This window comes from Ammospiza nelsoni, chromosome 5 (assembly GCF_027579445.1).
Source record: "Ammospiza nelsoni isolate bAmmNel1 chromosome 5, bAmmNel1.pri, whole genome shotgun sequence".
NCBI classification, from domain to species: Eukaryota; Metazoa; Chordata; class Aves; order Passeriformes; family Passerellidae; genus Ammospiza; species Ammospiza nelsoni.
The window spans coordinates 73930169-73956202 of NC_080637.1; the positions used below are offsets into that span (position 1 = coordinate 73930169).

General features: G+C 44.1%; 1 protein-coding gene across 1 annotated transcript in view; it reads left to right on the forward strand.

The window, feature by feature from the left end:
* The first annotated feature begins 7797 nt into the window (after window positions 1–7797).
* SOX5 (SRY-box transcription factor 5) overlaps window positions 7798–26034 on the forward strand; it is a 275778-nt gene continuing 257541 nt past the window's right edge. The window contains exon 1 of the mRNA XM_059473027.1: window positions 7798–7854. Coding sequence (XP_059329010.1) covers window positions 7817–7854 — 38 coding nt within the window. The 5' untranslated portion in view covers window positions 7798–7816. The remainder of the gene's footprint in view (window positions 7855–26034) is intronic.

Sequence of the window (26034 nt, forward strand, 5' to 3'; positions counted from 1 at the left end):
CGGGTGACCAAATGTGCAGTCTGGATTCAGTACAATGTTACATGGCAAGAGAAGAGACACTCAGCTCTGGATCTTCTCCAGGCAGAGGAAAATTTATGACATAAATTTTCTTTGATAAACATTCCTGAGAAACTTCTTTGTGTTTTTATCTTAATGAATATCTGTTTGCCTCAGCCCAGCGGTCTTTTTTTATTCTGTGTTTTTATATTCTTTTATATCTCCTTTCTGATTCTTTTATACTCTAATATACCTCGATGGCAGGTGCTGAGGATCTGTCTTGGCAGCTAATTGGTACTAGAAAGCAGTCAGCCCTGGGCCTGGGCTGCATTAGGGCTTCTCCAGAGCGTCCCCAGATATTCTGATTTCCCCATATTTATGCTTCAGGACTCTGTGGCAGTATTTCCTCTGTTTTTCCGTGCACAAGGCACAGAAGCATTCCCAGGGGCCTTTAGCGTTCCACCCTGGCAATGTTTCTGTCCCAGGTAATGAGAGATGAGGAGCAAGAGTTAAGCCTCCATAGAAAGAGCAATAACAAGCCATTGCTCTGCTTTATGCCATACTTAGGTGTTTATTTCTCTGTAATAGTGGCTGAATTGAAGTCTGTGTGCTGAAAGTAGGAGTTTGGATTTTGCTCTTACTCAGAAGTGGAAAATCACTTATGAAACTTCATCAGAGCCCCGTTAAAATAAATTAAGGGTTACATATGCTTTTGTAACTTTTTAAGTGAGAAGTGAGCTGTAACTCTGCTTACTCATTGATTGCTGATCACTGCTCAAGGTGTAAGATGGCAATGTGTTTTATATCTCCTTCCCTTGCATTTAATGGCATTAGAATCACTGCTTAATTTAGAGTTTGATCTTCACAGGGACTCATATAACAAGTTAAATATCAATTGACTGCATTTAATAAACACTGATTTGTGTTTATCTTATCACAGACTGTATACATAATGTGGGGGTCTCATGCATGGCACACTAGAAAGGGATATAGTTCCAGATTTGTTCGGAATTTGACATTTCAGTATTTCTATTTATGAAACATTTTCTAGATAGCAGTTACACGAGTCCTTATGATTATACAGATTAGAAGAGAATAGAATAGATAAAGAGTTTACAGAAGGTAGAAACGGCACTTCTTTCTGTGTTCTCTGTCAAATTGTAATTGAAGTCAAAACTGGTTCAGATAGAGGATATTTCTTAGAAAAAGCCCGATTCTTCACTGTTCCTCCAGTAAACAGTGAATATGTAATGGTCATATTATTTGAAAGAACTTTATGTTGCTACTCTTTGTAATCCAGTGAAGGGAGGGCAGCCCTGAATTAATCTCAGCTTGAGCCACGCACACCTGCAAAGAGTTCAGTGTGGTTAGCTCGGGGTGGCCGCGGCTCTGTGCTCAAAGTGCCACCGGTGACGGCAGGGGCACTCCAGGGAAACCACTGCTGGTAAGGGCAGCAGGCATCGGTGTGGGCGTGGGTGTGGAGAATCTGCCTCAGGGCCGCAAGGGGAAGGCTGGAATGCCTTCACAAAACACGCTCCGGGGGCATGGGGACTGTTCCAAAAACAGCCCTGCACTTCTGCTTGCGTGTCGCTTGATGATCCACGGAAGCAAAGCTGTTTGCTTCAAACCCAGCATCCTTGGTGTACACGTTAGAGCAGAGCAGAGTGGGATTAGAAATACAGAGACACAATGTGATGACTATCCTGATTCAGTGTATCAGTCAAAGAAAGAGACAGAATTGTTGTTGTGGGAGTGATGAGGATGTGGTGGGATAAGCACCGTGAGAGCCATGAAGAAAGGCCCAGTGGATCGAGCAGGGAGATCTCAGTTTCAGTGCACTGGGAAGCTGCTCCACAATTATTGTCCACACTGCAAATGGAATCAGCTCCACAATTATTGTCCACCATTGCAGATGGAATCAGCTCCACAATTATTGTCCACATTGCAAATGGAATCAGCTCCACAATTATTGTCCACCATTGCAAATGGAATCAGCTCCACAATTATTGTCCACCATTGCAGATGGAATCAGCTCCACAATTATTGTCCACCATTGCAGATGGAATCAGCTCCACAATTATTGTCCACCATTGCAAATAGACCAGAGTTGTGGGTTTGGGATACTCAGGTTTGTTGTCTACCATTGCAAATAGACCAAAGCTGTGGGTTTGGGATACTCAGGTTTGTTGTCTACCATTGCAAATAGACCAAAGCTGTGGGTTTGGGATACTCAGGTTCTTTGTCTACCATTGCAAATAGACCAAAGCTGTGGGTTTGGGATTCTTAGGTTCATCACCTTCCACTGCAAATGCTTCAAACTGCTTCTGTGCAGACCAAGTATATGAAGACAAACAGTAAAGAGACCTTGTATACAGAAATAATAAAACAATAATAACCCCTAAAACAGAGGGGGTAGGGAGAGTGAGAGACAAAACACACGACAAAACCAGGATTGTGCCACCTCACTAATATTTCTCAGTTCTACAATTAAAAGTTACTTATTGCTAAAATAGACATGTAATTTAATTTTCAATGTGTTTACGTGTACTATTTTAATTTCTGAAAATCCCTATTTATATTATAATTTGAAAATATATTAATGTTGAGATTCCTTTAGCCTGGCTGATTCAGAGTGGACAGGATAAAAGAGTGAGATTCAACCTCCTTTAAAAAAATAAATAGGGACTTTATTGTAATATTCAGGGAAGTTTGAATTTAGATGAAGGTTCAGATTTCTTTTCAAGGGTAGCATCAGTCCCTTTTTACAGGGAGGGTTGCAGATGGTAGGGCCTTGCTAAAAGTGCAAGTGAATAACTGATAAATGAGGGCTTCCCACTTACAAATGAGATGGTTTTACTTTTCCTTGAAGAAATGCAGTAAATTGAAAAACTCTAAATAGCACAGAAATTTCAGTCCTCCAGACCGCCTTCTCCTTCTCAGATTTTGCTATACTATATTCAGCATTCAGTTTTGCCAACACTGAACATGCCTGATGTGGCATTTACATTCTTTAAAAAAGGCATAGATTAGTTTTATTCCTAAGAGTTAACTTCTCCTCTTGACACATGTACTTAATTCCCATTAATGGAAATGGCAGCTAGGCATGCACACTGGAAGGAAAAATCTGTTCCTAAGCATATGATCCAAACTGCATTGTAGCTAAACATTTCCATGCTCTGAAGTCAGCACTCATTATTTGCAAGATATTTTTCATAATAAATGCATCAGCCCCGCTCCATTCTCCCTCCACTCTCCCATAGTGTGTTGCAGACACCTTTCTCAGGAGTCGTACAGATTCATCCTTAAAGCTGCAGTTGTTTGCAGTGTGTGTGCCTAAAAAAGAAAATCCATTTAGGATCTTCGGAGTTTTGCATATTTTCTGTGAGAATTTTCCAGCAAATCGTTCTGTGGAACATCTTACATTGCCTTGGACTTGGTAGGTCTCTGTTATTAAAACCTACAGTGGAAATAACAAAACCCAAAAACCTCTTCTTTTTCCCCCCCCCAGATCTTCCTTTGCTTACATATTGCACTATCTGCCAAAAGCACTAGACTGAAGTGATATCATTTAAGGATTTAAAAAAAATGTTTCATTTAAGGTTTCCCTTCTTCCAGTATGCTTGTGTAAAGACTTGAGGATTCTGCCTGTGCAATATTCAGGAGTTACAGGATTTCTAACTTGAGCTGGGTGGATAATTGATTTTTTGGTTCACTTCTTGAACTGGAGAACGACAATAGCAAAAAAAAAAAAAAAAAAAATCAGTTAAGCACAAAAATTCTTATAGGAGTTTAGGAGTTATGATTTCAGTTGTGTCCTCTCACCCAAACGAAAATCAGAGCTTTTTTTTTTTAGTTCAACCCAAATTGTCCTCTTTTAGTGGGCCTTTTTTGTTTGGTACCCCTTAAAGGAAGCAAAGCAAGAGAAATGAAGATTCACTGAATTGTTAGGGGAATAGTAAGTAAGAGGGTTTTCATTTTTCTCATCAGTTAAAGACATTTGAACTTGTGTCTAAAATCTCAGTTTGAGAAGAAAGAACCGTGAGCATTAAATGTGGATGGGTTTTGTAACTACCACCCACTCAGTATAAAGGGCCACCAGAGCTGCCTATTAGTAGTCAAGTTTCAGAATGAGATAAAATTTCTTACGTTAAAAACTGGACATGCAGTTGCGTGTCATGTACATTTTTTCTTTCTCAGTGGTTATTTATCCGAATTTCTCAGTTTTTCCACTCTCTGATGTGCTAGCAGACTCTGTGACATGTCCTGGCAATTTCTAAAAATTCAAGTCAATATGAAATGATTTTCAGAAGGGTTTCGAGATTCCCTCAAACCACTTAACTTGCCTTTTCTCCATCTTGCAATTGCAGCTGAACTTCTTATGAGCAAGTAATTTCATCAGAAAGTCTATACTTAACTGTCTATATTGCAGTAATATATATATTATCCACATAATCCAGTATAGGACAAGGATACCACAATGCAGAATTACTACAACAGCAAGTTGTTTTTTTCTCCTCTCTGGACACCACTCTGTTTCCGCCCAGTTACCTGGCAGCAGGAGTTCAGTAGTTGCAGATAACTCAGTTATCTTAGTTTTCTCTCCCACGCTTTTATTTTTCTATTTTTCCTCCTTTTCATATGATTCTTCCTCATCTATCCCATTTCTCCTTCTATAACTCCTGATGCTGATGGTGGCTGCTTTGGTTTGTAATCGCATTAGCAGAGAGCCAGCAAACCAGGAGCCCCAGTGTGCTGGGAATAACATCAGCTTGGATGGGTGTGTGATCACTGTCCTGCAAAAGCTCAGGTGGGAAATTACATGGGGAAGGGGTAAATACACAACAGACAAAGGAAGGACATGGTGGGAGAAGGGCAGTTGTGGAACTGAGTCACTAAAAAGATGTGAGGTTAGAGCTAAGATGCCAAGTATGGTTCTACCCAAATGCTCGAGATTTATCCTTCTTTTAATAAAAGGTGCTCCTCATTTTCTTCCAGACGTGGCTTCTGTGCAGCTTCACTCTGTGAACCCCTCCCAGGGCCAGGTGTGAGGGGAGGCAAAGCAAGGGCTGGGACAGAAGGAGCAGCGCTTATGGATGGGCAGTGGTGCATCCAGGGGAAAATGAAACACCAAGAAGAGGGGCCCCACAGAGCGGGAATACAGAAGCGAAGCGTGTTTTAAACAACACAGTAAAAGTGAAACAATCTGTGGGGAAAAAAGCTGAAATACACATATACATTAAAAATATATATGTCTGTTTCAGCAGCATTGACAGTGAGGCATGTGGGGTCTTTGTTTTTCATCCTTTTGCTGGAGTTGGCTAACTGTGTCAACTTGGGCAAGCTCCTAAGCCTGCCTGCATCTCAGTTTCCTTATTTGAGGCCAAATTCTCTTACTAAGTAGCCTCCTACTCCACACAGAGATTTGCTGATTTGAATGGAGCCCCTGCGGAGTGAAATACTTTTCAATACAAATAAAGTTTTGGAATCGGCCCTAATTATATTTATTACCTGCAGAGGAGTAATGCGATACTTAATGTGGTTTGAGACCCTCAGATGAAAGAGAAAGTATTCGGAATTGTTCTTTTTAATCATCTGCTGCCTTTTCAAAGTCTAAAAAAGGGATAGCCACTAAAAATCAAATGAAAAACGCGTGTGGACATTAACGGGTTTGTCAGTCTCCCATGAATGGATCTCTGTGGGAAATATTATTTGCTGGGGGCTGCAGAAGGGAGCTGGTTTGCCCTGCCCCGCGGTGAGGAGCCAGGAGATCTGGGTGATGCTGAGCAGGCAGGCTGGAGGTGCCTGTGCTCCTCACTCCTTTGAGCCTGGGCAGAGTTGTGTGCCGGGCCGGGCCGGGGATGCCGATGGATGCTGATGAGCACGACTTGGGAGTGGGATTGCTGCCGGTGATTAAAGGAGCAGCCCCGGCTCCCAGCTGGCAGTGCCTTTATACCAGCGCGGGGCTGGCCGGCCTCCGCATGAGCCTGCTGCTTTCTACATGTGCACCGAGCAGCAAATTAAACACTGGAGCTGTTGGATATTAAAAATAATAAGCTTTTCTATTTTGGCGTTTTTCTCCAGCCAGCGGGCATGAAAATGTTGAAAGTTTTATGGATGCTCCGCGCAAATATGTGTGTATATTTCAAAAACTAAACTCGCAACCTCCGCGCCACTGGGAGGCAGGGATGAGAGGGGTGGCAATGGACCTCATCAAACCGCTGTGGGGTCAAAACCACGTGCGTTTGTAAGGCCCTTAATGCTGTCCAGCTGCAGATGAAAGCGGGGGGGAAGAGAGAAGAGAGTGAGGGCAGGGGAGCTGGAAAGAATGGGGTATGGTCCGTGCTCCTGCGTGGGTGTGTGCGCACGTGTGTGCGAAAGAACAGGGCGCACAGTTTTTTTTTCTCCTTTTTCTTTTTTCCTTTCCCCTGCCGGCCCTTGCGGGGAGTTGAGTGCCGGGGCCGGGCCGGGCAGCCCCGGCTCGCTCGGGAGCTGTTCCCCGTTCGCTGCCCCGTGCCCGGGAGCGCCGTGCCCGGCCGGGATGCGGGGGATGCCGGGCCCGATCCCGATCCCCGCCTGCCTCCGGATGCGGGGCATGCCGGGGTGTCCGGGGCCCGATCCCGACCCCCGCCTGCCTTCCCGGCCCCGCAGAATTCCATCGGGATAACGGGAGTGCTGCGCTCCGCCAGGCAGCCCAGGGGCTCCGCGCCTCGTCCACCTTGTTATCAGCGATTGTCTGGGCAGGGAATGGCAGGGAGCGCGACCCGGGGGCTTTGCTGCTCGCCCGGAGAGTTGGGGCGGGAAAGGGGGTGTGATTAAACGAGAAAAGCCGCAGCGGATGGACGGAAAGTTTATTTTTGTTGTTGTTTGAGCATCCGTGTGTGTGCGTCCGTGTGCGCGCCCGCTGCTTTGGCATGTGGCTACCTTTTCCCTCGCACACAACAGGGCTGTTTGATGGAGTTTGGAGCTGAGGAAACTTTGGGTTGGTTGCCAGGACGGTTCGCAGCACTTTGTGGAAAGCAAGAGCTAACAGTGAGACCGACAGAGTGAGTGACAAGTTGTTTACAGGTTTCCTTGAAGGGGCCTCTGCTATATTTCAATCTGTCAAAGTTGCTGTTCTTCCCTCAGAACAATGCCTGATTGTTGTGCGGGTGATTTTTTTTTTTTTTTCTTTCCCCTACCCAAAGAGAGAGAGAGAAAGCCAGAGACCGGGAAGGGTGGGGGGGAAAGGAATGAAAATTCTTCGGAGCACAAATGCCTTTGGTAACATTTTTATGTGTTTAATCTCTTCTCTCGGAGTTGAAATAGGGGAGTTGATAACTGTTTCCATTTAATCAGTCTGCTCTTGTTTTATCTTCTTTCTCCACTGATCTTCCTCAGCGCAGGGGATTTGCTCCTGCCTCGCCGCTTTAGGTGGATTGTCGGGACTGCTTTTTGTTGTTTTTTTTTTTTTTTCCCCTCCTCCCCCCGCCGCCCCCCCGGCCCCCTTTATCCCCCGCACCGCTCGGCGGTGTTCAGGGCACTGAGGAGTTGACTTTTCCCGTTCGGCGGCGGGCTCGGAGGGAAGGGAAGGGCCGGGCAGCCGCGGAGGTCGCGGCGGGGGGAGCGGAGCCGAGCGGAGCGCGCTGCCCCTTTAAGAGACTGGTCAAGGAGCCCTCGCTCAGAGCGAGCGAGCCGGGAGGGAGGGAGGGAGAGGGAGGGAGGGAGAGAGCGAGCGAGAGAGAAAATCAATCGCTTTAGAAGGTTTGGACTCACTTGACAGGTTCAGTTGGAGGCGACCATAGGTGGCTGCTGTGACAAAGGGAAATTGTGCTTTTCCAGCATGCTAACTGACCCTGATTTACCTCAGGAGTTTGAAAGGTGAGTCGAGTTCTTGGGGCGGGGGTGTGCGTATGCGTGTGGGGGTGTCTCTTCCCGGTTTTTTTTTTTTTATTATTTTTTTTCCCTCCCGTTCTGTTTCGTGCTTTGTTTGTTATCGCACTGTTATTTCTATCATTATTTTTTAATTCATCCGAGCTCGCCTGCCGGCGCGCGTGTGCGCGGATGGGCAGCACGGACGGACACACGGACGCGCGGGGCCGGGCGCGCAACTCGGGCAGGGGCCCGGGCAGAGGGAGAGGATCGCGCTCTCCCCTCCGCGTCCCCCGCGGGGCCGTGCCCGTGCCGAGCCCCCGGCCCCGGGCGGCGCTCAGCTTTGTTCGGCCCGCGGAGCTGCCGTGCCCTGCTGCCGCTCGGCCCCGCCGCTCCGGCCCGGCACGGCGCTCCGGGGATGCCCGGTGGCGGCCGGGCTCCCGGGCATCCTCCGGCTCGCAGCCCCAGGCTCCCGTCAAACTTGGGAAGGCGCTGTGCGAGCACATGACCTTTTGTTGATCTAGCAGGAGCTAGTATTTTTAGGCGAGTTAACATCGCAGCCCTCCGTCAGGAGGAGAACATCCTTCTGCCTGAGGAGAGAGGGGGGGAAGGCAGACACGAACCGAAGGGAAAAAGTGAAACTCTTGCCTCCAAGTTTTGGCCGTCGCGTCTCTCGCGGAGTGTCAGGAGCCGGGTCTGGGGATGACGAGCGGGCTGCGGGCGTGACGTAGCGGGCCCGACTCCCCCTGCCCGAAACAGGAGCCTTCCCTGCCTGGAGCCGGGTTTGCTGTCACTGCTGGTGCCGGGTGACCTCCGGGAGCTCGCTCCTTCTTCCATGCGCTCTGCTTCTCCCGAGACGGTCGGAAGCGTTTATCCCGGGCTCTCTCGTACGTCCGCGCCTCGATGGTCCCGCATCCTCCCCTCCGGCTTCTTCTTGAGAGGTTATTAATAGCCCCTTGTGCGCTGCAGTAAACAACCCAAACTTTCATTTCCAAGCAGTAAATGAAAGAATGCCAGGATGCGAGTTACTGAGGTTTTTCTCATCTTCGTGAAAGCTACCTCCTGTATAAACATTTGGTTGTATCTGACTATGCAATACAAGCTAGGTGCTAGACCAGCTGGTTAAAAATATGCTAAGTCAAGCTGTTCATCGTTCAAACCTACTGAATTTGATAGTAAAGGCATAGAAAAGAAGGCAAGATAAAAACATTTTAAGTGGGCTGAGGAACACGCATGCAAAGGAAGGACAGGAAAGAACACTTGAATTAAAAGATCGGAGAAAATTAAAATTTGGAAACGCGGAAAAGAACTATTTTAACAGTTTCAATCCTTGTTCTGAAACTAGAACGCTTCCCTACTAGAAAGTGAAATTGGCTAGGTTGCTCTACTCCAAGGTTGCCTTTAATGTAATTAATTTTCCAGACTTGGAATACTTGGCGTTTTCCTTCGGTTTGTTAGCATTACAATAATAGGACAAAATTGGTTTTGTTCACGTGCGCTGCATTAACTTAGTTCAACTACCTGAGGAAACTCTTACTGTTTCTGATGTCAAATTTGGTCTGGCATCATGCTCATGTATCTGTCTTTTTCGTGCAATCGATAGATTCACGTATTTCATGTGCCTCACTAAGTTTACACATAGAAATTTATAAGCGAGCGATTTTGATCATTCTTTGAACTTCGTGATGCACACAATGCTTGTAAACTCTCTGAAGCAGAAAGAAGTCCTTTCATTTTCATGCTGGGGGACTTTTTTTAACTGAAGTCTCTCTGCAATATAAATATAGATATTTATATAAATTTTGTATATAAGCAAGTCATTTGGGACAACCATCATCCTTAGAATGAGCTTCTCTACTCTTTTTTTTTTTTTTTTTTTTTGCCCCAGGCATACGTTTCATTTTCAGAGATCCCAGCTTTGCTCTTGTAAACATTCTAGTTAAATAATCAATACGCTGCTCTCCTTTTGCCATGCAGATAATAGCAAGCAGCAGAAATGGGAAGCAATAAAAATGAACCTCAGGACGTGCAATCTTTTGGAAATTTATTTTTTTTTAAACAGTTTTTCCTCTGCAGTTGAAATTGGGGGCTAGAGAGCAGTGTTTTTGTTAATCATTACCATTTGTTTACATTGTGTGTGTTTGACTACAGTCACACACACACACACAGGCACTGTCCATGTCATACGAGTGTGTTTGTCAGGGAGCAGCCGCGAGGACACGCTTCCTCCTGCCCGGGCATCTCGGACCCACGAACGCCTGCAGAGTTCCGTGTGTATGTGTGTGTGCACGATGCACAGATCATTGCTTTCGGGATGTTTGAGCAGGTTCTTCCCTTGGATTCCCAGTCAGCACAGATCCTGGAGCACATTTCTGCAGTCTCTTGGCGTCCAGCTTGCCGTGGCAGCGTGTCCCACTTCAGCTCTGTTACTATGACCCGTCTCCCAGTGCTCGTTTTCGAACTCGAGCGGCGAATGACAAGGAGGGGAAGGTTTGTCAGGCAGGGCTGTTTGCAGCTCAGATCTCAGAGCACCCGTGTGTCTCTCAGGAGCTCGCTCCTCTCTCCCCGCTGTCTTTCCCGAGAGCTTTCTGTGTGTCTCAGTGAGCTGCAAACACTTGAGAAACTTTCAGCCACCCCAGCTGAGGAGAGCTGAATTCAGGGGGCTTCTCTGCTGTGTCTGTGGCCATCAGCAGGGGGAATTTAGGGCACGCACTTGGAATGGAAATGATCCTCGGTATCAGACAAATAAACACTCATTAATTCATTCAGCACCACTGGTAAATTGCAGTAGGTTTTGTGAATTAACATGTATAATTAATTACCGTGTCAGAATTGTGAGGATTTTCGTCCTTCCCTGAGAAGTTCCTTGCACGCCTTTATTTCTGTTTGTGGTTGTTCAGCTGCCTGATTGAGAGGAGCATCAGAATGCGTACGGTGAGGGGGATGATGTTTGCAGCAACATTGTGGGGAGATACTCTAGCTGGGATGCGCTCCGTGTTTCACAGGAAAAGGGAACTTCTGGGATGTGCTGTGTGAGCGCCTGTGGCACCCTGCATTGGCTCTAAAGGTCTTGAAAGGAATAAGTCTTTTGTTGTTTGATTTTTGTCTCTCTTTTTTTTTTCTTCTTTTTTTTCCTTTTTTTTTTTTAAGTTGGGTCATTATACTTAAATATAACAATAGAAAGAAAGTTTACTTCACTGAGGACAAGGTAGAGACAATGCAGCCAGAACCATTGCGGACAGCTGGGAAATTTACAGAATGATAAAACCTCAGAAATGCCCAACGTAAAGTTTTAATGTCGTAATAAAATCTGATTAATGAAAAATAGATAAAGTGACTGCTTAACAATATCCCTGGTGTACGGAATGTTCTTAAACCCAAATTAATGACTGCATATTTACATTTCTCTGTAGGCTGAGAGAGAGGCTATGCTAGGCACCCAGACACAGTGACATCCTTTCTCTTCTCCATGATTTCCTTCACTTTTTTCCCTCTATTTTCAGCATGCCAGTGGAAGGTGAAGTGGCACGCAGTGCTTGCGGAAGGAGGACGGGTGGGCTGGAGCCTCAGTGGGAAAGAGGCAGAGCTGGGAAGGACAAAAGGCGGGATGGGAGCAGTGGGCATGGGGACAGTGGCACAAGTTCAGCGTTGGCAGTCACCGGTGGCGCGCTCTCGGAGCGTTCCCCGTTCCGCTCCACAGCTCGGGGAAGGGAAAGGCTCGGGGATGTAAAGCAAGCCTCTGCTGCGAGGAAAAAAATATACTTAGCTGCTTTACTGCTGCACTGCACGAGTCATTTCAGACTCCCACTGAATTTATTTTGGGGTTGTACCAACGCTGTCAAATGGAGAAGTCATTTTCTTAAAAGGAAACTTTGCGTATTCCTAAGTGCTTTTCTTAGCTAAAGTTACCCTAAAAGCTTTATTCTGCTGCATTTGCTGAGAATTCTGGAGAAAGAATAACACCTTTCCGTTACTTGGCTTGCTCAGAACGCTGTCCCACTCTCTTAAAATCTACCTGTACAGGTAGATTCTTTCCTTTCAAAGATTACTATCGAGCTGAGTATCTTTTAACTTCATTGAGACATTTTGGGAAAAGGACTTGATTGCTGAAGTTCATGGTTCTAGGGATCTGGGATTTGAAGAATAGATAGAGTGCCAGTGTAAACTTGCAGATACTGGTTTTTCGCAGTGACAAAAATGAACAGTTTTATTTCCCTGAGATAATTCTGAAGGAATTACTGCGTTTGCAGACTATTCATTAACGTCCTGCATGCACTAATTTAATTTGTTGTGCTTATGCTTGGCTAGGAAGAAGTTGACTGTTACAGATTACAGATTTTAATGAACATCTCAATAATTTACCAGTTGCTGAAATTGTGAACTAATCTTGGAAAGCAAAAGCCCAAATGAGAGAGCTGATGAGTGACACACCAGCCTGCACAATTCGACTGTTGTATTCATTGCATTTGAATCAAATTGGGAGTTTGGCATTACTAATTCTGGGTGGCTGGCTCATCATATGCGTTCAAGGAGTTAATTAAAACACACACAAACACATACACAGTCTCCCACCAAGCATCTTGCCGTGTTTATGTGCGTAGTGTGTTTGATTGGTACCTTTACATGGGCGAGGAATTGTTTTTGCTTCTCTTTCTGTCCAGAGATCTTAAATATATAACTAGTTTACAAAATATTTACTGCTTCTCTGGGAGCTTTAACGAGCATTTATGGCTTTATCATTTAGGAGGCACTGAGTATCTGCTTGAGTTCCTTAAATGTGAAGCTGCCTGATAGGATAGAATATGTGTCTGTGCAGTGTGATATATCTGTAGGTGTATAAAATACACTTTAAACAATATTTATACGGGGAAAAAGAGTGTCTCCTCCCAAGGTATAGTTACAGTTTCTTTGCATGCTTTTCATACCGGACTTGAAATATAGGGTAACTTTATGTTCGTGTGAGATAGCTGTGCCTTCACAACTGTTGCAGAAGTCAGTCTGACATCCTCTTGACTTTGTTTTATTTGATTTTGTTAATTTCTTGCTCGGGCCTGGTTGTAGCATAATTAACTCAGGAGTGGAAGGGGAAAAATGTTGTCGTGCTTTACCAGACTGGAAATATTCAATGCCTGTGAATTCTGCTACTGTAGTCAAGAGAAAAGAGGTGCTCACAGCAATTAATCAATAGCTGTAGTGCCTCTCTGATGATGGCAAGGAGTTTGTTGTTTAACAAGTAGCATCCTTAAAAGCAAGGAGCATTTCCCTCTTAAAGTTCGTATCGATTTTTATCAAATGTGAAAAACTTGTGAAGTCTCCTTCTACAAAAGGTAAAATTACATTGTACTCGAGTATGTTAAAACCCACAAGGCGGCAAAGTTAGCAAATCTCGTCACATTACTGAATCGCCCAAAGCAGAACTTGTGGAGCTTTGGGCTGTTTTTCTCTGGGCTTTGGGTGGCTGTGGCCGGCGGTCGCGGGCCGGCTGGGTTTACCGGCGGCGTTTGTCCCGTTCCCATCTCCTCCCACGGCCCCGTTGGCACAACACCACCAGCACCGAGCGCTCGCCCACGCCCGGGCCGAGGGTGGTGGAGCTGTGTCAGCTCTCCCACACCCTCCAGAGGGGCTGCCTCGCGCCATGGCCTTGGCCAGCCTGGTCCCAAGGGTGACACCGAGCCCGAGGCGCCGTAGCCTCCGCTCGTCACCCCATGCCCAGCCCTGGGCACCCCTTCCGTGCCAGCTGGGCGGGCAGGAGTCCCCAGAAGCTGTTCCCGAGCCCACGTGTCCTTGGGACAGCCTGCAGTGCCGTGCTCGGTGGTTCTTGGGAGACAGCAAATTCAGACGAGGTTCTGGAAGAGTTTTAGCGAGCCAGCACTGCCTGCAGGGGCCATGGGGCTTGAAAAGAATGTGAGAAGTGGATGGAAATTGTGAGGTGTACAGGAGTAATTCAGAGAAGCTGCCTGTCTTTTTCCAGGATAGGTGTGAAATTTAATTATTCAATTGTTTTAAACAGACTTAGAAAGAAACATTGAATTCAGTTTGCTAGAACTATCAGATGTTGATATGAAGTTCAGGTGCTTCTCATGGTATTGGGGGAGCTGTTTGTTTTGACACAAATTGGCAAACATTTTCCAATGTCCTAGTTTTGATCTGGCTTGGCACTTCTCTTGAACTTGTCTTTTTGTCGCCTCGTTTAAAGAAAAAAATAATTCCAACATGATGATATTATTTTTGACTCGTGGGACTCAGAGGTAAAGTGAAAATGAGGAAAAGCTTGTGGCTCGCTTTGGCAGTTTGAAATTATATTGACCTTGTTTCCCTTAAAAGTACCGTGGGATTAATCAGGTAGCATTTCTCAATTCTCAAACTGTATTTATATTTTGCTATTTTTAAAATTTATGTTTAGTGTTTTAGATTTATGTTTAGTATTCCACATTTTCTTTTCATACTTCAGATTTTTTAAAGACCAAGTATTGAAATTCATTTTGGCATATGCTTTTTGAGATCTATAATAATTTTATTTTGTTACGCCATGCAGTTCTGGTTTTGTGTCTTCTCAAGTTCATTTAGAGCGTCTTCAGTTTTTTGGGCTGTGTTTTTTTCCTGGGATGTGGGTGTCTGACTGCTATTAGACCCAAACATACCATAAAATGTTGCCTTAGTGCTAATTTTCTTTGTGATTTTATTATAGTTTTATCATTACTCATTTGTTTCTGTCATAACATTATTCTGTTACATTTGGGGGCAAAAACATAAGCAGAGTGAATTGATATTTAATTTTGTTGTGTGAATACTCAGAATTCTTTTTAGTGGTGAGGAACTTGTGGGAGAGATATGTTCTGGTTTTGTAGTCAAGAGCATTGTCTACATCTAGTGTTCTTCTGGTGTTCTTCATGGACCTCTGTAGCTCTAGAGGAAAAAGCTCTTGGAATGTCGTTCATGTAAAAAGAAACCCATACAGTTTGTCATCCTCTTGGTTTCTTTGGTGTCGGGCTTAATTGTTTTAGGAATTTGGGAATGGAAAAAGTGACCCAAGTTCCATCGATTCATCTCAGAGGTTGGGCATGGCCAAGGTTGCTGTGTCTGACAGCGAGCTGGACTTACTCACCGTTGCCAGCAAAGAAGAGCAAAACTAAAGAAAATATTAATGATTCTAAACAATTTTAAATGCTTTTATTGCTTTTTTCCCCACCGTAGTTACATGGAAATATTTCACCCGGTATTTTTTGCCGTTTTGACTGGCGAGCCTCCCGGAACGTCGGGGCGTGCGCGCCCATCCGCGCACGTTTGTGCTTGCCCTCCGTGGTTTGGAGGGTCTGCTGGGGCATGGAGGGACTGCTCTGCAGCAGAGTGGGATGGAGTAAAACCCATCGCAGTCTGAAAGACCCAAGTGCATCTCTGCACGCCATTTTTATACATTTGGAAGTATTCCTTGATTTAACAGAACGCGTAATGAAGGGCAGGAAGCGTGCGGTGTCCTCTGACCTTCAGGGCTGGCCTGCCTGGGTTGGGACTAAAGCCCTTGAGCAGAGCTTTGTGCTGGGAGGGAGCTGTGGTTCTGAGTGCTGTGTCAGGCTGCAGAGAGGTCTTCTGCTTCCAGATGAATTCCCTTAGCGTCCTCATCGCATTCACTTTGTGAAACAGGACTGAAAACATCTTCTCCCAAGAATTAGTGGGGTTTCAGTTCATCAGGTTTTATCCCTAAGTTTTGATACCATGGCCTCACCAGGGCAGAGGCTTTTTTGGATAGACATGAGATGTGTGGGAAGGTGATGGTTGGAAAGGGCGGAGGGAAGGATGTTCTTACCCGTTTTGCATGTCTATTAACAAACTGGGTCATTTTGCTGTGTTGTATTTACATGACTTGTTCCTGGGATGGTGTGAAATGTGAATCACCAAAACATGATGATTATTTAAAAAAAATAGGCTAAATGAAACATAACTGAAATAGAACTGAAAGGCTAAATGAAATCAACTGAAAACAGAACATGCAACATTATTCTTTTGGTACAGTTTCCTTCTGCAGTTGCTGAGTAAAGCCAAATAGTTCTTTTTTTCCATGTCTGTTAAAAATATCTAGGCTTTTGAATTTGAATATAACAGGGACACGGAAAATACATTTCTCCAGGTTCAGGCTTTGATTTGTTTTTTGCTCTTGGGTTTTGGACACTGAAGTAAAAATTTATGGTGTGCTTTAAAGAAGGCTACTGGTTCTCATCTTTGTCAAAACCCCATGAACATCAGGCTGATTCTGGTTTTACAACTGAGATTAGAATTTGGCAGAATTTCTCACTGGAAGGCTCTCCTCCTTTGCTTATGTTTTGTAAGTTCTGCTCACTTTTTCTGCTCTTGCCTAAAGTCTGAAATGAATTGTGTGACTCGGGAATGTGCATTAGGCATCTGCATGAAATGCCAGGCAAATTATAGGGAAAATGCTGTGCCCCTCTGCAGTGTGCCATGCATCTCTTTTATAGATAATCTTCATGTGTATTAGTGTCATTGATTTAGTGTGTTTTTGTAGAGTGCAAGCATCCTGAATCAGGACCCCATTATGCTTGTCACTGTACAAACACAAAAAAAGAAGGTTTCTTTCCATTCCACAGAGCAGCCTTTGTGCTTAGAGCTTAGAGTAATATAAATGTGTCTTTGTATGGGGAAAATTCAGAAACAGGGAGTAGGTAAGAGATCCCTAGCATGGTTCATGAATGAGATTTCAGTCCTGAAGCCATGCTTAACAATTTCTAAATTGAGCAATATATGTTTATGGGTATTCTCTTTCTGTTTTTTTTTTTTCCTGACGCACGTATGGGGAAGTTGCTTTACTGTTAGAAGTACTGATATTATTAATAATAGATTCATTCTTCCTGTAAAGTCTTTTGATTAGGAATTCAGAGCATTTGGTAAGCATTGATGTACAAATCATGAAGATTTCTGTGCTTTTTAGATTGAGAGGCAAGATTAGCCTCAACCTATAGATGAGTAAACTGAGGAATTCTGTCACAAAATCCTTTGCATGTGTGAGTTTAAAAAGTAGCGATGCTGACTGGTAGTCCTGTTTTTTAACCTCGAGACACCCTCCTTTTCCCTTCTTGAGAGCCTAAGAACTGCAAATTACAGACTTCTCCCTGTCCAATTATAATTTCTAAAGGTCTCATTCTAGCAAGATGAACTATAGTATTCAAATCGCTTAAGTATGTAAAATAGGGACTGTGGAGTATAATTAATAAAATAAATTAAAGCAATGTTTGCAGCCACAGTTGGATCGTGGAGGGCTGGGAGGGAACACTGTTTGTTTGTAGACCCTCCAGCTATCTGAGTTGCTTCTAAACCAGCTCCCTACCTGGAGGCAGGTTTGGATAGCTGGAGTTGGGCAGCTGTACCTGCTAAATGCAGTAATTATTATTTTGCAGTAATTTGGGAAGCTGTGTGTGATGCAAACAGGTAAACTTTGGTCCTGGGGAACAGTTAACATCTTCAGCCGTGTACCAGAGCTGTCATGGGTTTTATAGCCTAAGGACCAGGCATGAGGTGAGCAGGGAAAAATTGTTCACGTGGAGAGTATTGATGTGAGGAACAGACTCCTCTGGAAGTAGGCAGCCACAGTGAGCAAACCAGCCTAAAAGCAAAAAACCCACTGCAGAACACAAAATGCACCGTGATTCTTGCCCAAACGCTTGACATCCACTTTTTAAATGACATCTGAAATGAAGGAAGTGATGCAGAGTTATTAAAAGGGAGGAATTATTTTCTTATTCATGTTAAAAGTTGTTCAAATCTGTTTTTGTGGGTTTTTCCCCTTGTTTCCAAGTGCAGGCTCTGTAGGAGTAGAGCTGAAGTGCTGAGGTCTGCAGGTAGCTTTACATCTAGGCTGTGTGCTGCATCCTTTCCTACACACTGTTGAGAAAATGGGTACAAACTGAGGTAGTCCTGGGTGGATTTGATCTCTGCTGCCTTTGAGTATCATGACTAAGCTGTTTAGTTATTCTCTTTGATGAGCTTTTATAGAGTGACATTACTTTCAAGATAATGGATTATGATCAGGCCAGTTCCGTGGTGCTTCAGTTGTAGTTTTTCTGCAGTGTGCTCACAAAGCCCTGTTTTGTGATAGGGCCAGTCCAGGCATCCTTTTAAAAAGTGCCCATTCATTCTGAGTGTTTGGGCTCAGCAGCACTGGAGCTCAGTGTCAGGTCCTAAAAACGTTAATTAATTAATTAATTAACTAATGTCCTGCTGAACTCCATGAGAAAGGCTGGTGTTCTTCACCCCAGTCCTCCAGGATGGCATGGAAATGTGACTCCTGAGGAGCAGAATCCTGACTTTCCTTAACCTGCAGCAAACATCCATGGGTTGCAGTGACACCAAAGTTCCTGAAGCATCAGGAGGCATTTCTGCAGCTTTAGCACATGGGGGATTTTGGGAGTTCCCTGTTGCTGTGCTTTGACGACAGGTTAACTATCTTTTTCTCCTAAACAACAAGCATGCCTGGCAGATCAGAATGATCTGAATGGCCATGATGAAAATTTACCTGAGTTATGCCAGAGCTAACATCTGGCCCTTAGTGGACTTGGCACTGCACAGAAAATCAATCTTTGTTTTGAAACTGTGTGTTTCCTAAGGTACTAATTCCCAGTTGTGGCCAGCAAGGCCTACAGAGAGACTGCTGCACAAAAATGCCTTCTTCCAAATATACATTTGTTTGATAACCCCAGTTTTCCAAAGTGTGACCTCTGTTAATTTGTCACTAGGCAAATTATTGTCACCTGTTCACTGATTCCATGAGAAGCCCAGGCAGATAGCAGAGCCCCATGCTGATAAGCTTTTCTGGTTTTGCTGTTTGTGGCAATAAGCAACCCACTTAGAGATGGACTGAGGTGCATGAGTTGTGCAGGGTAGCAGGAACAGGATCGTCTTGTCTGGAAGTGACTCCTCTGGAGCAGCTGAGCCTATCTGATGTTTACTTTTTAAATAAGCTAAATGGTTATCAGATAAGAAAGACAAAGTCTTCGTCTTAAAATTACCTACAGAATTTCCTGCTAGATGTTTCTTAGAAAGATGAGAACAAGATGAATGGAGTTTCTGCTGTTGTATTTGGGTAGAATTTGATGTGGAAGCCTGTGTTTTGAAAAGCTGCTATAAACACTTAAAGCATAACAGAGAATTATTTTAAAAAGGAGATAAATATGATAGATTTTTACATACATGTGCAGTCTATTGAAAAGGCCATCCAGAGCACTGATATCAATTTAAGAAGATGATCTTTTGCCTTAGTTATGCATCTGGGAGGTATTAGCTGAACATTTTGCGGAGAACTGTGAATACCTTGGTTGCCAGTTGTCTAAAGTGCAGCTAATGATTGCCTCAGTGCCAGTGTTTTGATGGCTGGAACCTAGGCCTGAATATGAATACAAAGAACTCCATCTGAAAAAAACGCGTGTGCGCACACACTCCTTGTACAAAACAGATTTCAACCATCTGCTTGGCACTCAGCTTTGCAGCTATAGGCTCTGATATGAAAGGGAGCACTGTCCAGATTATGAAGGCTATCACTTTCACTGGCACCTTAGTGTTTCAGAAAGCTTGTTTGTCCAGTGGTTTTCTTCGGTGCAATAATGCAAACAACGCCCTTTGAGCCAAAATTTTGTGTGTGCCGTCGTTCCTCTGATGGCAGCATCCACCTTACCCTTGCAAAAGGTATTTTACAGTGAAGGAAAGTTTGTGTTCTGCAGCCCAGCCTTTCCAAGCGTATCAGAGGAGGCTGGATGAGTGGCCCTTGGAGCTGACACCCCAGATGGTTTATGACACAAAGCACTGTTTGCTCAGGAATACGTTGTGTGGCAGAGTCTGTTGCCCAAGCACTGCAGAGCGTGTCAAATCAGCGTGGAAGTTAATGGACCAAGAGCTCTTCTGAATTTAACACTTTCCCATTTGATCGGAATTTACAGCTCTGAACCAGGACCACGGGCTTCCTTTAGTGGTGCAGTGCTGGAAAGTACAGTTGATACCATAAATTACAGGAGTACAATACAATCATTTTGATCCAGTTCGTCTGTTTAAAGTTTGAGAATGAGTGAGACTGACTAAAGCCTTTGGTAAAACCCTATTAATGAAATGTATAGCTGTATAAAATAAATTCTGAAAGTTAGGAGATTTGGGTATGTGGGAATTTGGTACTCTGACCAGTTCATGTTTTACCCATAAGCATAAGAGAAAAACAAATAATCTGTGGAGTTTTTGCTCTTTGTTAGCAATTGTCCATAAAATATGCAGGGCAAAAAAGCTTCTCCTTTCCTTTTCTTCCTTGAAAGTCCTTCTTTGAAAGGGCTTGATAGTATTTTCCCTTAGGTGCGTGTTTGGGGAAAGATGGTGAGAATGGCAGCTCCTGTGTGTGCCCAAGCCCCTGTGTTTGGCCATCCCTTTGCTGCCGTGTCACGTCAGTCCTGCATTGGTGACACCTCTGGACAGGCTGAGGGGTCCTTGCTGCTGTCTGGAGAGCTGCTTCTGTCAGTTCATCATTTTCTGGGTGCTTTCCTCAGTAAATGTACTGCTGGTTTATAGGGAGGGCTGGATTGTTTGCTTCCAAGATGTCAGAAGGGTGAATAAAAGGACTGATTGATATTTATGTCCTCATTTTAATAAAAATTTCATTTTCTGTATGTTACATGGTCTCAAGACAGTGCTGCTTTAAACTATTACATTTTATTAGCCTGAGCCTGGTTTTTTGTGGAGAAGGTCTGAGATACTGAAAGACAGATAAAGTTGGATTTCTATGGATAAAATTATGATAATATTGGAAACTCAAAAGCCTCTGCATAGTTTTAGTTGAATCGTGCTGTGTGGACAGCAACAATCCAACTCTTTTAAAAAATGTGTGTGAAATAATCCTTAACAGTATTGATGCTTTCAGTCCCAGCAAGATAGACTTGTAGCCCTCTCTCTGTATTACACCCATCCTTTCTCTTCCTCAGCTGCTTCCCTGTCCCATTCTCCCCACTTGCAGTCAGACTTGCTTTCTGTGTTTTTAGGAGAAGTCCTGTTACTCTCCCAGGTGGGGATTAAAACAACAAACCTGTCAGGTTCAAGGGAGCTCTGAGGGCCTTTCAGTGATGATCCAGATGGAAAGCAAGCCAGTTCTGCCACCACAGTGTCACCATGCAGCAGCTCCACCGGAGCTGTTCACCATCTGACTGATGAAGAGCTCTTCGCGTTGTGTGCCATAAAATGGGTTTCTTCAGGAGTGGGGAACTGCAGCCTGTTGGGCACTAATGATTGCACAAGAATGGGCTCCTCTATTCAGGGATGGGGAGAAGGAGCTCTGTAAAAAAAAAAAAACCAGTTTTGAGTGAATTCATAATGAGACCTTTGCTGCTCAGCCTTCGTGCTCTTTGAAATTTTAGAGGGGAAAGTTTTCCTGACCAATGTCAACAGTTTGGTAATTTTCGTTGCTTCCCCTCCTCCCTTTAGGTAATATAGTCGTGTTTATTGTCAGTTTGTTTTCTGTAGATTCCTCCAGTCCTCTGTGGTTGGGAGGGATTTCTGGAGTGACTGCATGGCAAGGTAAATTAGAGATGGCAGTTGGTGGTGTGGGAGGAAGGGTTGGGAGAAGGAGGAGGCAGAGGGTAGGAGAATGCAGCTACAGTTTTTAAACAACCTCCCAATTGTCCCCCTTTTTGTTAAAATGGCAGCTTTTAAAGCCAGACCCCTGAAATGTTTAATTTGATTTACACTGTTAAGGCTAAGTTTCCCCTATGCTCTAAATATGAGATGAGCAAATATCTTGCCCTTTCTCTTCTTTTTTTTTCTTCTCTTTTTCATTTCTTGTTTCTTTTGCAGCCCTGAAATTCTGGTTTTCTCTTTCTGGTCTCGTTGTGGTGGTTTTAAGCAAACTGCTGCTTCCATCACCCTTCCCACTAAGTTTAGCCCTCTGACCTGTGGAAATCTTGAGATGGAGAGAGGCTGGTTTTCAGAGGAGGATGCTCTGGTGATTTTGGTGTTACCTTCAGGTTACAGCTGCATCTGCATTAAACCTGGGTGCAAATGACCAGGTTTAATGGTTGCACCTCAACCCTCCTTGTGGCCTGTCGTTTCCATAATCCCAAATAAAGTGGGGTTTGCAATATCGGGGTGCCAGATGGCAACGGGATGGCAGCCTGCCAGTGTTGGACTGTGCAGCTCCAGCCTACAAGGCAAGGTGAGCTCCAGGGATGTGGCAGTGCAGGAATTGGGAATCCCTTGGGTTTGGGGTCAGTGCAGGACTTTGGGAATCCCTTGGAGGTTTACATTTATCCTGTGCCTTCCAGGAAGCCCCGGACAGGTACAGGTTTGAAAGTCTCCAGAAAAAGTTGTCGCCTGGCTTTAAAAGGCTGCATAATGTAGAAATGGGGAGCAAAGACACATGGACCTCATTCTTTAAAGAATATCATTTATTGCAACAAACCAAGCCTTTTTGTGTTCCAAACTCAACCCAAAGCAAGCTCTCACTGGCTGCCTGGCACTGCAGTGCTGCTGTTCACACATCCTTTTACCCCATCAGCTTTTGGGACACCTGGTGTCCCCAGTGTCCCCAAACAATCAGTGTCCCATGCATGAGGTGACCAGGTACAAGCCCCTCTCTGGCTGTGTGCCCTGCTTTGTGCCTGCCAGCTGAGCCTTTCCCACAGGGCTTCCTTCCTGTGGCTCACCAGGAGTGAGCAGGGTTTCTCATCTCCCACAACACAGCATCTGCCCTCTCAGAGATCCTGGTGTTACATCTAACACCCGAAGCGGGAGGAAGGCATGAGCGTGTGTGTAGGAAGAGTGCATGATTTCCATGAAGAAATCAAAAATTGTTTGGGAAAACATTGCGTGTGAGCCAACCATACAAAGCACTTGGGATTCCTTTTGGAATTATGGGGCACTTGCGAGTGTTTTTAATTGTTTGGTTCATGCGGTCTCTTTGGAAATATACCCCTTCCATGGGTGTTTTAGGAAAAAACAAGAGCTCATTTTCCCCTCTCCTTATTTTTGTCTGTGTGAAACATCCAAGTGAGTGCCTGAAATAAATTGTTTGCTGTTTTTAAACCCTGTATCAGGTGGAGTTCAGCAAAGCAAGACAAGTGGATTGTAACTGAGAACCATTGTGCAGATTACCTGTTTGTTCTTTGAGAAACAATGAGGATGAATAGGATGCTCTGTGCAGCACCAAGGGTGGGTCTTGTATTGTGATGTTTAATTTTAGAAACACCTGGGGAGAGCAGCAGGTGAGTGTTTGGTGTTTCCAGGTGCCTGTGTCAGCCCAGGTTTCAGCGTCAGAGCGGAGCCTCTCGCTGACTGCCATGGCTGTTGGACTGGGCCCGTCCGACGGCAGGGGAATAAAGTGCAAGCGTTGTTGGCCGTGCCTGTTGATGCTTTCCCTGGCACAAAGTACTGCGGAGAATTGTTCCTGGGTGAAATGCGGTTGCATCTCAGTGTTAGATTTATTAGCTTTTCAAAGGAGGGATAACCAAAGTGGACATATGGGGTATTTGAAGTGTGATTGTGTGAGACTAAGATAATTTCAGGAGAATAGCTTAAGTCGCAGGATATGTGTGATGCCCTTTGTATACGAGATGTGGGATTGTGGAATTTATTTTGCATGCGCTGGTTCTCACTGAGAAGGAATCCAGAATACAAATATATAGTCATATTTAGAATATGTGAGGAGTGCAGCCTCGCTGCTGTAGACTTCAAGACCTGTTAATCAGGCCTGATAGTGATGTGATCTCTGGAAATACTTCAGTTAAGTAGGTTTAATCCTTATTAACAGTAAGTTGCTTGAAAACCATTTTGGGTAAAGTCTGGGAGGGAATAGAGTAGATTGAACACATAAATAAAGGCCAGCTCTGTTAGGCTTTGAGTGACTTTGATTCCTTTGAAGTTCTGTAGGTTTTGGACTTGCTAAAAGCATTGGGCCACGAGCAAAAGAATTTTCACCTCATCTTCAGTTTTTTCTGCTGTAATTTTAAGTGTCGTTTCACATTAAAACAGGGCACTGCTTACGTTTCTGGTGTATTTTAGGTGTTTCCCCAGCCCTCCCCATGACTTGGTTAAGCCGTGTGAGACAGGAGGATTAAACAGTCTGCTCTTCTCGAACCTCATTCTGGGGTGCCAGGTGAAATGGTGGATGCAGTTTCTGCAGGTTTAGGGAAGTTTCCTGTGGACTGCAGAGTGATTTTTAGCTGTGGATGGCTGTGATCAGAGCCTGTTCCTAGCACAGAGGGGCAGAGGGCAGTGCTTGTTTCTCTGCTTGTTTCTGTGCTTGTTTCAATGCTTTTCTCCACATCCAGCATGGGGTGGAGGGAAGGAATGAGGTGTCAGGGCTTTTGTTGCTACTGTTTTTTGGAAATGTGTCCAAAGAACTATTTTGGAAGATGATGGTGAGCCTGTTCCTACTATTTGCACTGCATGGCCAAAACATTGTGCTCTGGTGTGAGGTAATAGATGTGGTTTGTGGTGGGATTATGAAAACATTGCTTTGTTATGATGATTGCAGGAAAAAAAATCCCAGCTACATGGTAACGTATTTGTAATATTTTATTGAAGTGAAACGTGGAAAATACAGCATAGCTTGGAATCCCCTTGGAATGACTTCATGTCTGGGGAATGAAGAAGCAATTGTGAAACACTGAAATGGGTGTACATGACATCAGTTAAAGAATAGATTTGGGGCCATTTGACTGTAGTTTAGTCTTTTTGTCATTGTTTGTGCTTCTTTTGGTGTGGAGTTTTTCAGGTTTTTTTAGCATCCCTATTACTTGTTAATGCAGTGGATAGCAGGATGCACTTTAATCCTGCTAATAATCCAAATTAGAAGGCATATTTTTATTTTGTCCTGTGAAATGTAGGCAATATTACCTAAAAGATAAAAAAGGTAACTGCTGCTGCTGCAGAGTAAGGAATGGGACATGGTTAACCCCTAACAAGTTCTGCACTGCAGTCACTGAAGGATGCCCAGGTAGGACCATAGACTCATTCCTCTCAATATCTAGTCTTGAGGTAAAGCACTCAGAAAAGTAAACAAGAGGAGATTAATGCTGTCACTTCACACACTGCAACTGGGCAGGCTAAACTGCTATGCTGACCAAGAGCTATGAAATAATTTTTGAGTTTCTTTAAAGTGTTTGTTTTTTTTTTGCCTGGACCTTTTTTTTTTGTTGTTATTGTTTTTTGTTTGTTTTGTTTTGTTTTTGTTTACTAAGGGAATACAATTAAAGCAACATATTATGGCCAGCACACTTGAACATCCTAGTATAAAATCTCGTTATCCTACTTTGAGAACATTTTATGCCTGCTAGGTGTGTATTTCAGTTCTAAAGCTGTGCTTCATCTGCATTTGGGGTGTTCAGATAATCAGGTCAGAATCTCTCAGTGTTTAGTTGGAGTGTTTGCATGAGGAATGGGTGCCCCTGGGACAGTATGTCACTGAACCAGCTAACCAGCACTGCTGCTTGCTCCATCTTCCTTTTTCTGTGTGACTTTTTTCATCATTTTTGTTGTACATTGTGAAACACTAACATATTTGTCATTCAGAGAGCTAAAACTTGTGCAGTGTTTCCTTACTGCCTCTTGGTAATGACATGTCTCTATAAAGCAGAGCAGGATCTACAGCAGAGATGTAATGAATGACCCCAGTCAGTGGCTGTGATGTGCAATTGATTTCTGTTTTTTGAAAATATACCCTTAATAATTACTCATTTGGCTGAACTACCCTATTCTTCTGTATATGAGCTGTGTACAGACAAGGGCATGATACATGTTATTACTCACATGGCTGTGTCAATAATGATACAAACTATAGAGACATGAAAAATGGACTGGAACAAATCATGGCAGAGAACTGAACTAAAATATTTTCCTTTAGGTAATTAGTGGCACTTTTTGGTGTGTTAAAAAACCACAGTTTCAGAACAATTATATTTAAAAAATCTCTAAATGTGTTATAATCAAGTCCATGGGGCACTTTTTCTCCTTTTCCACTTTATAAAGTGATCTGACCAAAGGTGCAGCATTACATTTATTCTGTGAAGACAGTAGTGATATTTGGGTTCATGTTCTGTTTGCACAGGAATGTCCTTTTATAATGCCACAGGTCATAGCAGTCTGGCACAGCAGAGCAGTTGGACTGACAAGGTGTGGGTCTCTAGAAAATCACCACAGATCATTCAAAAGGAGATATTA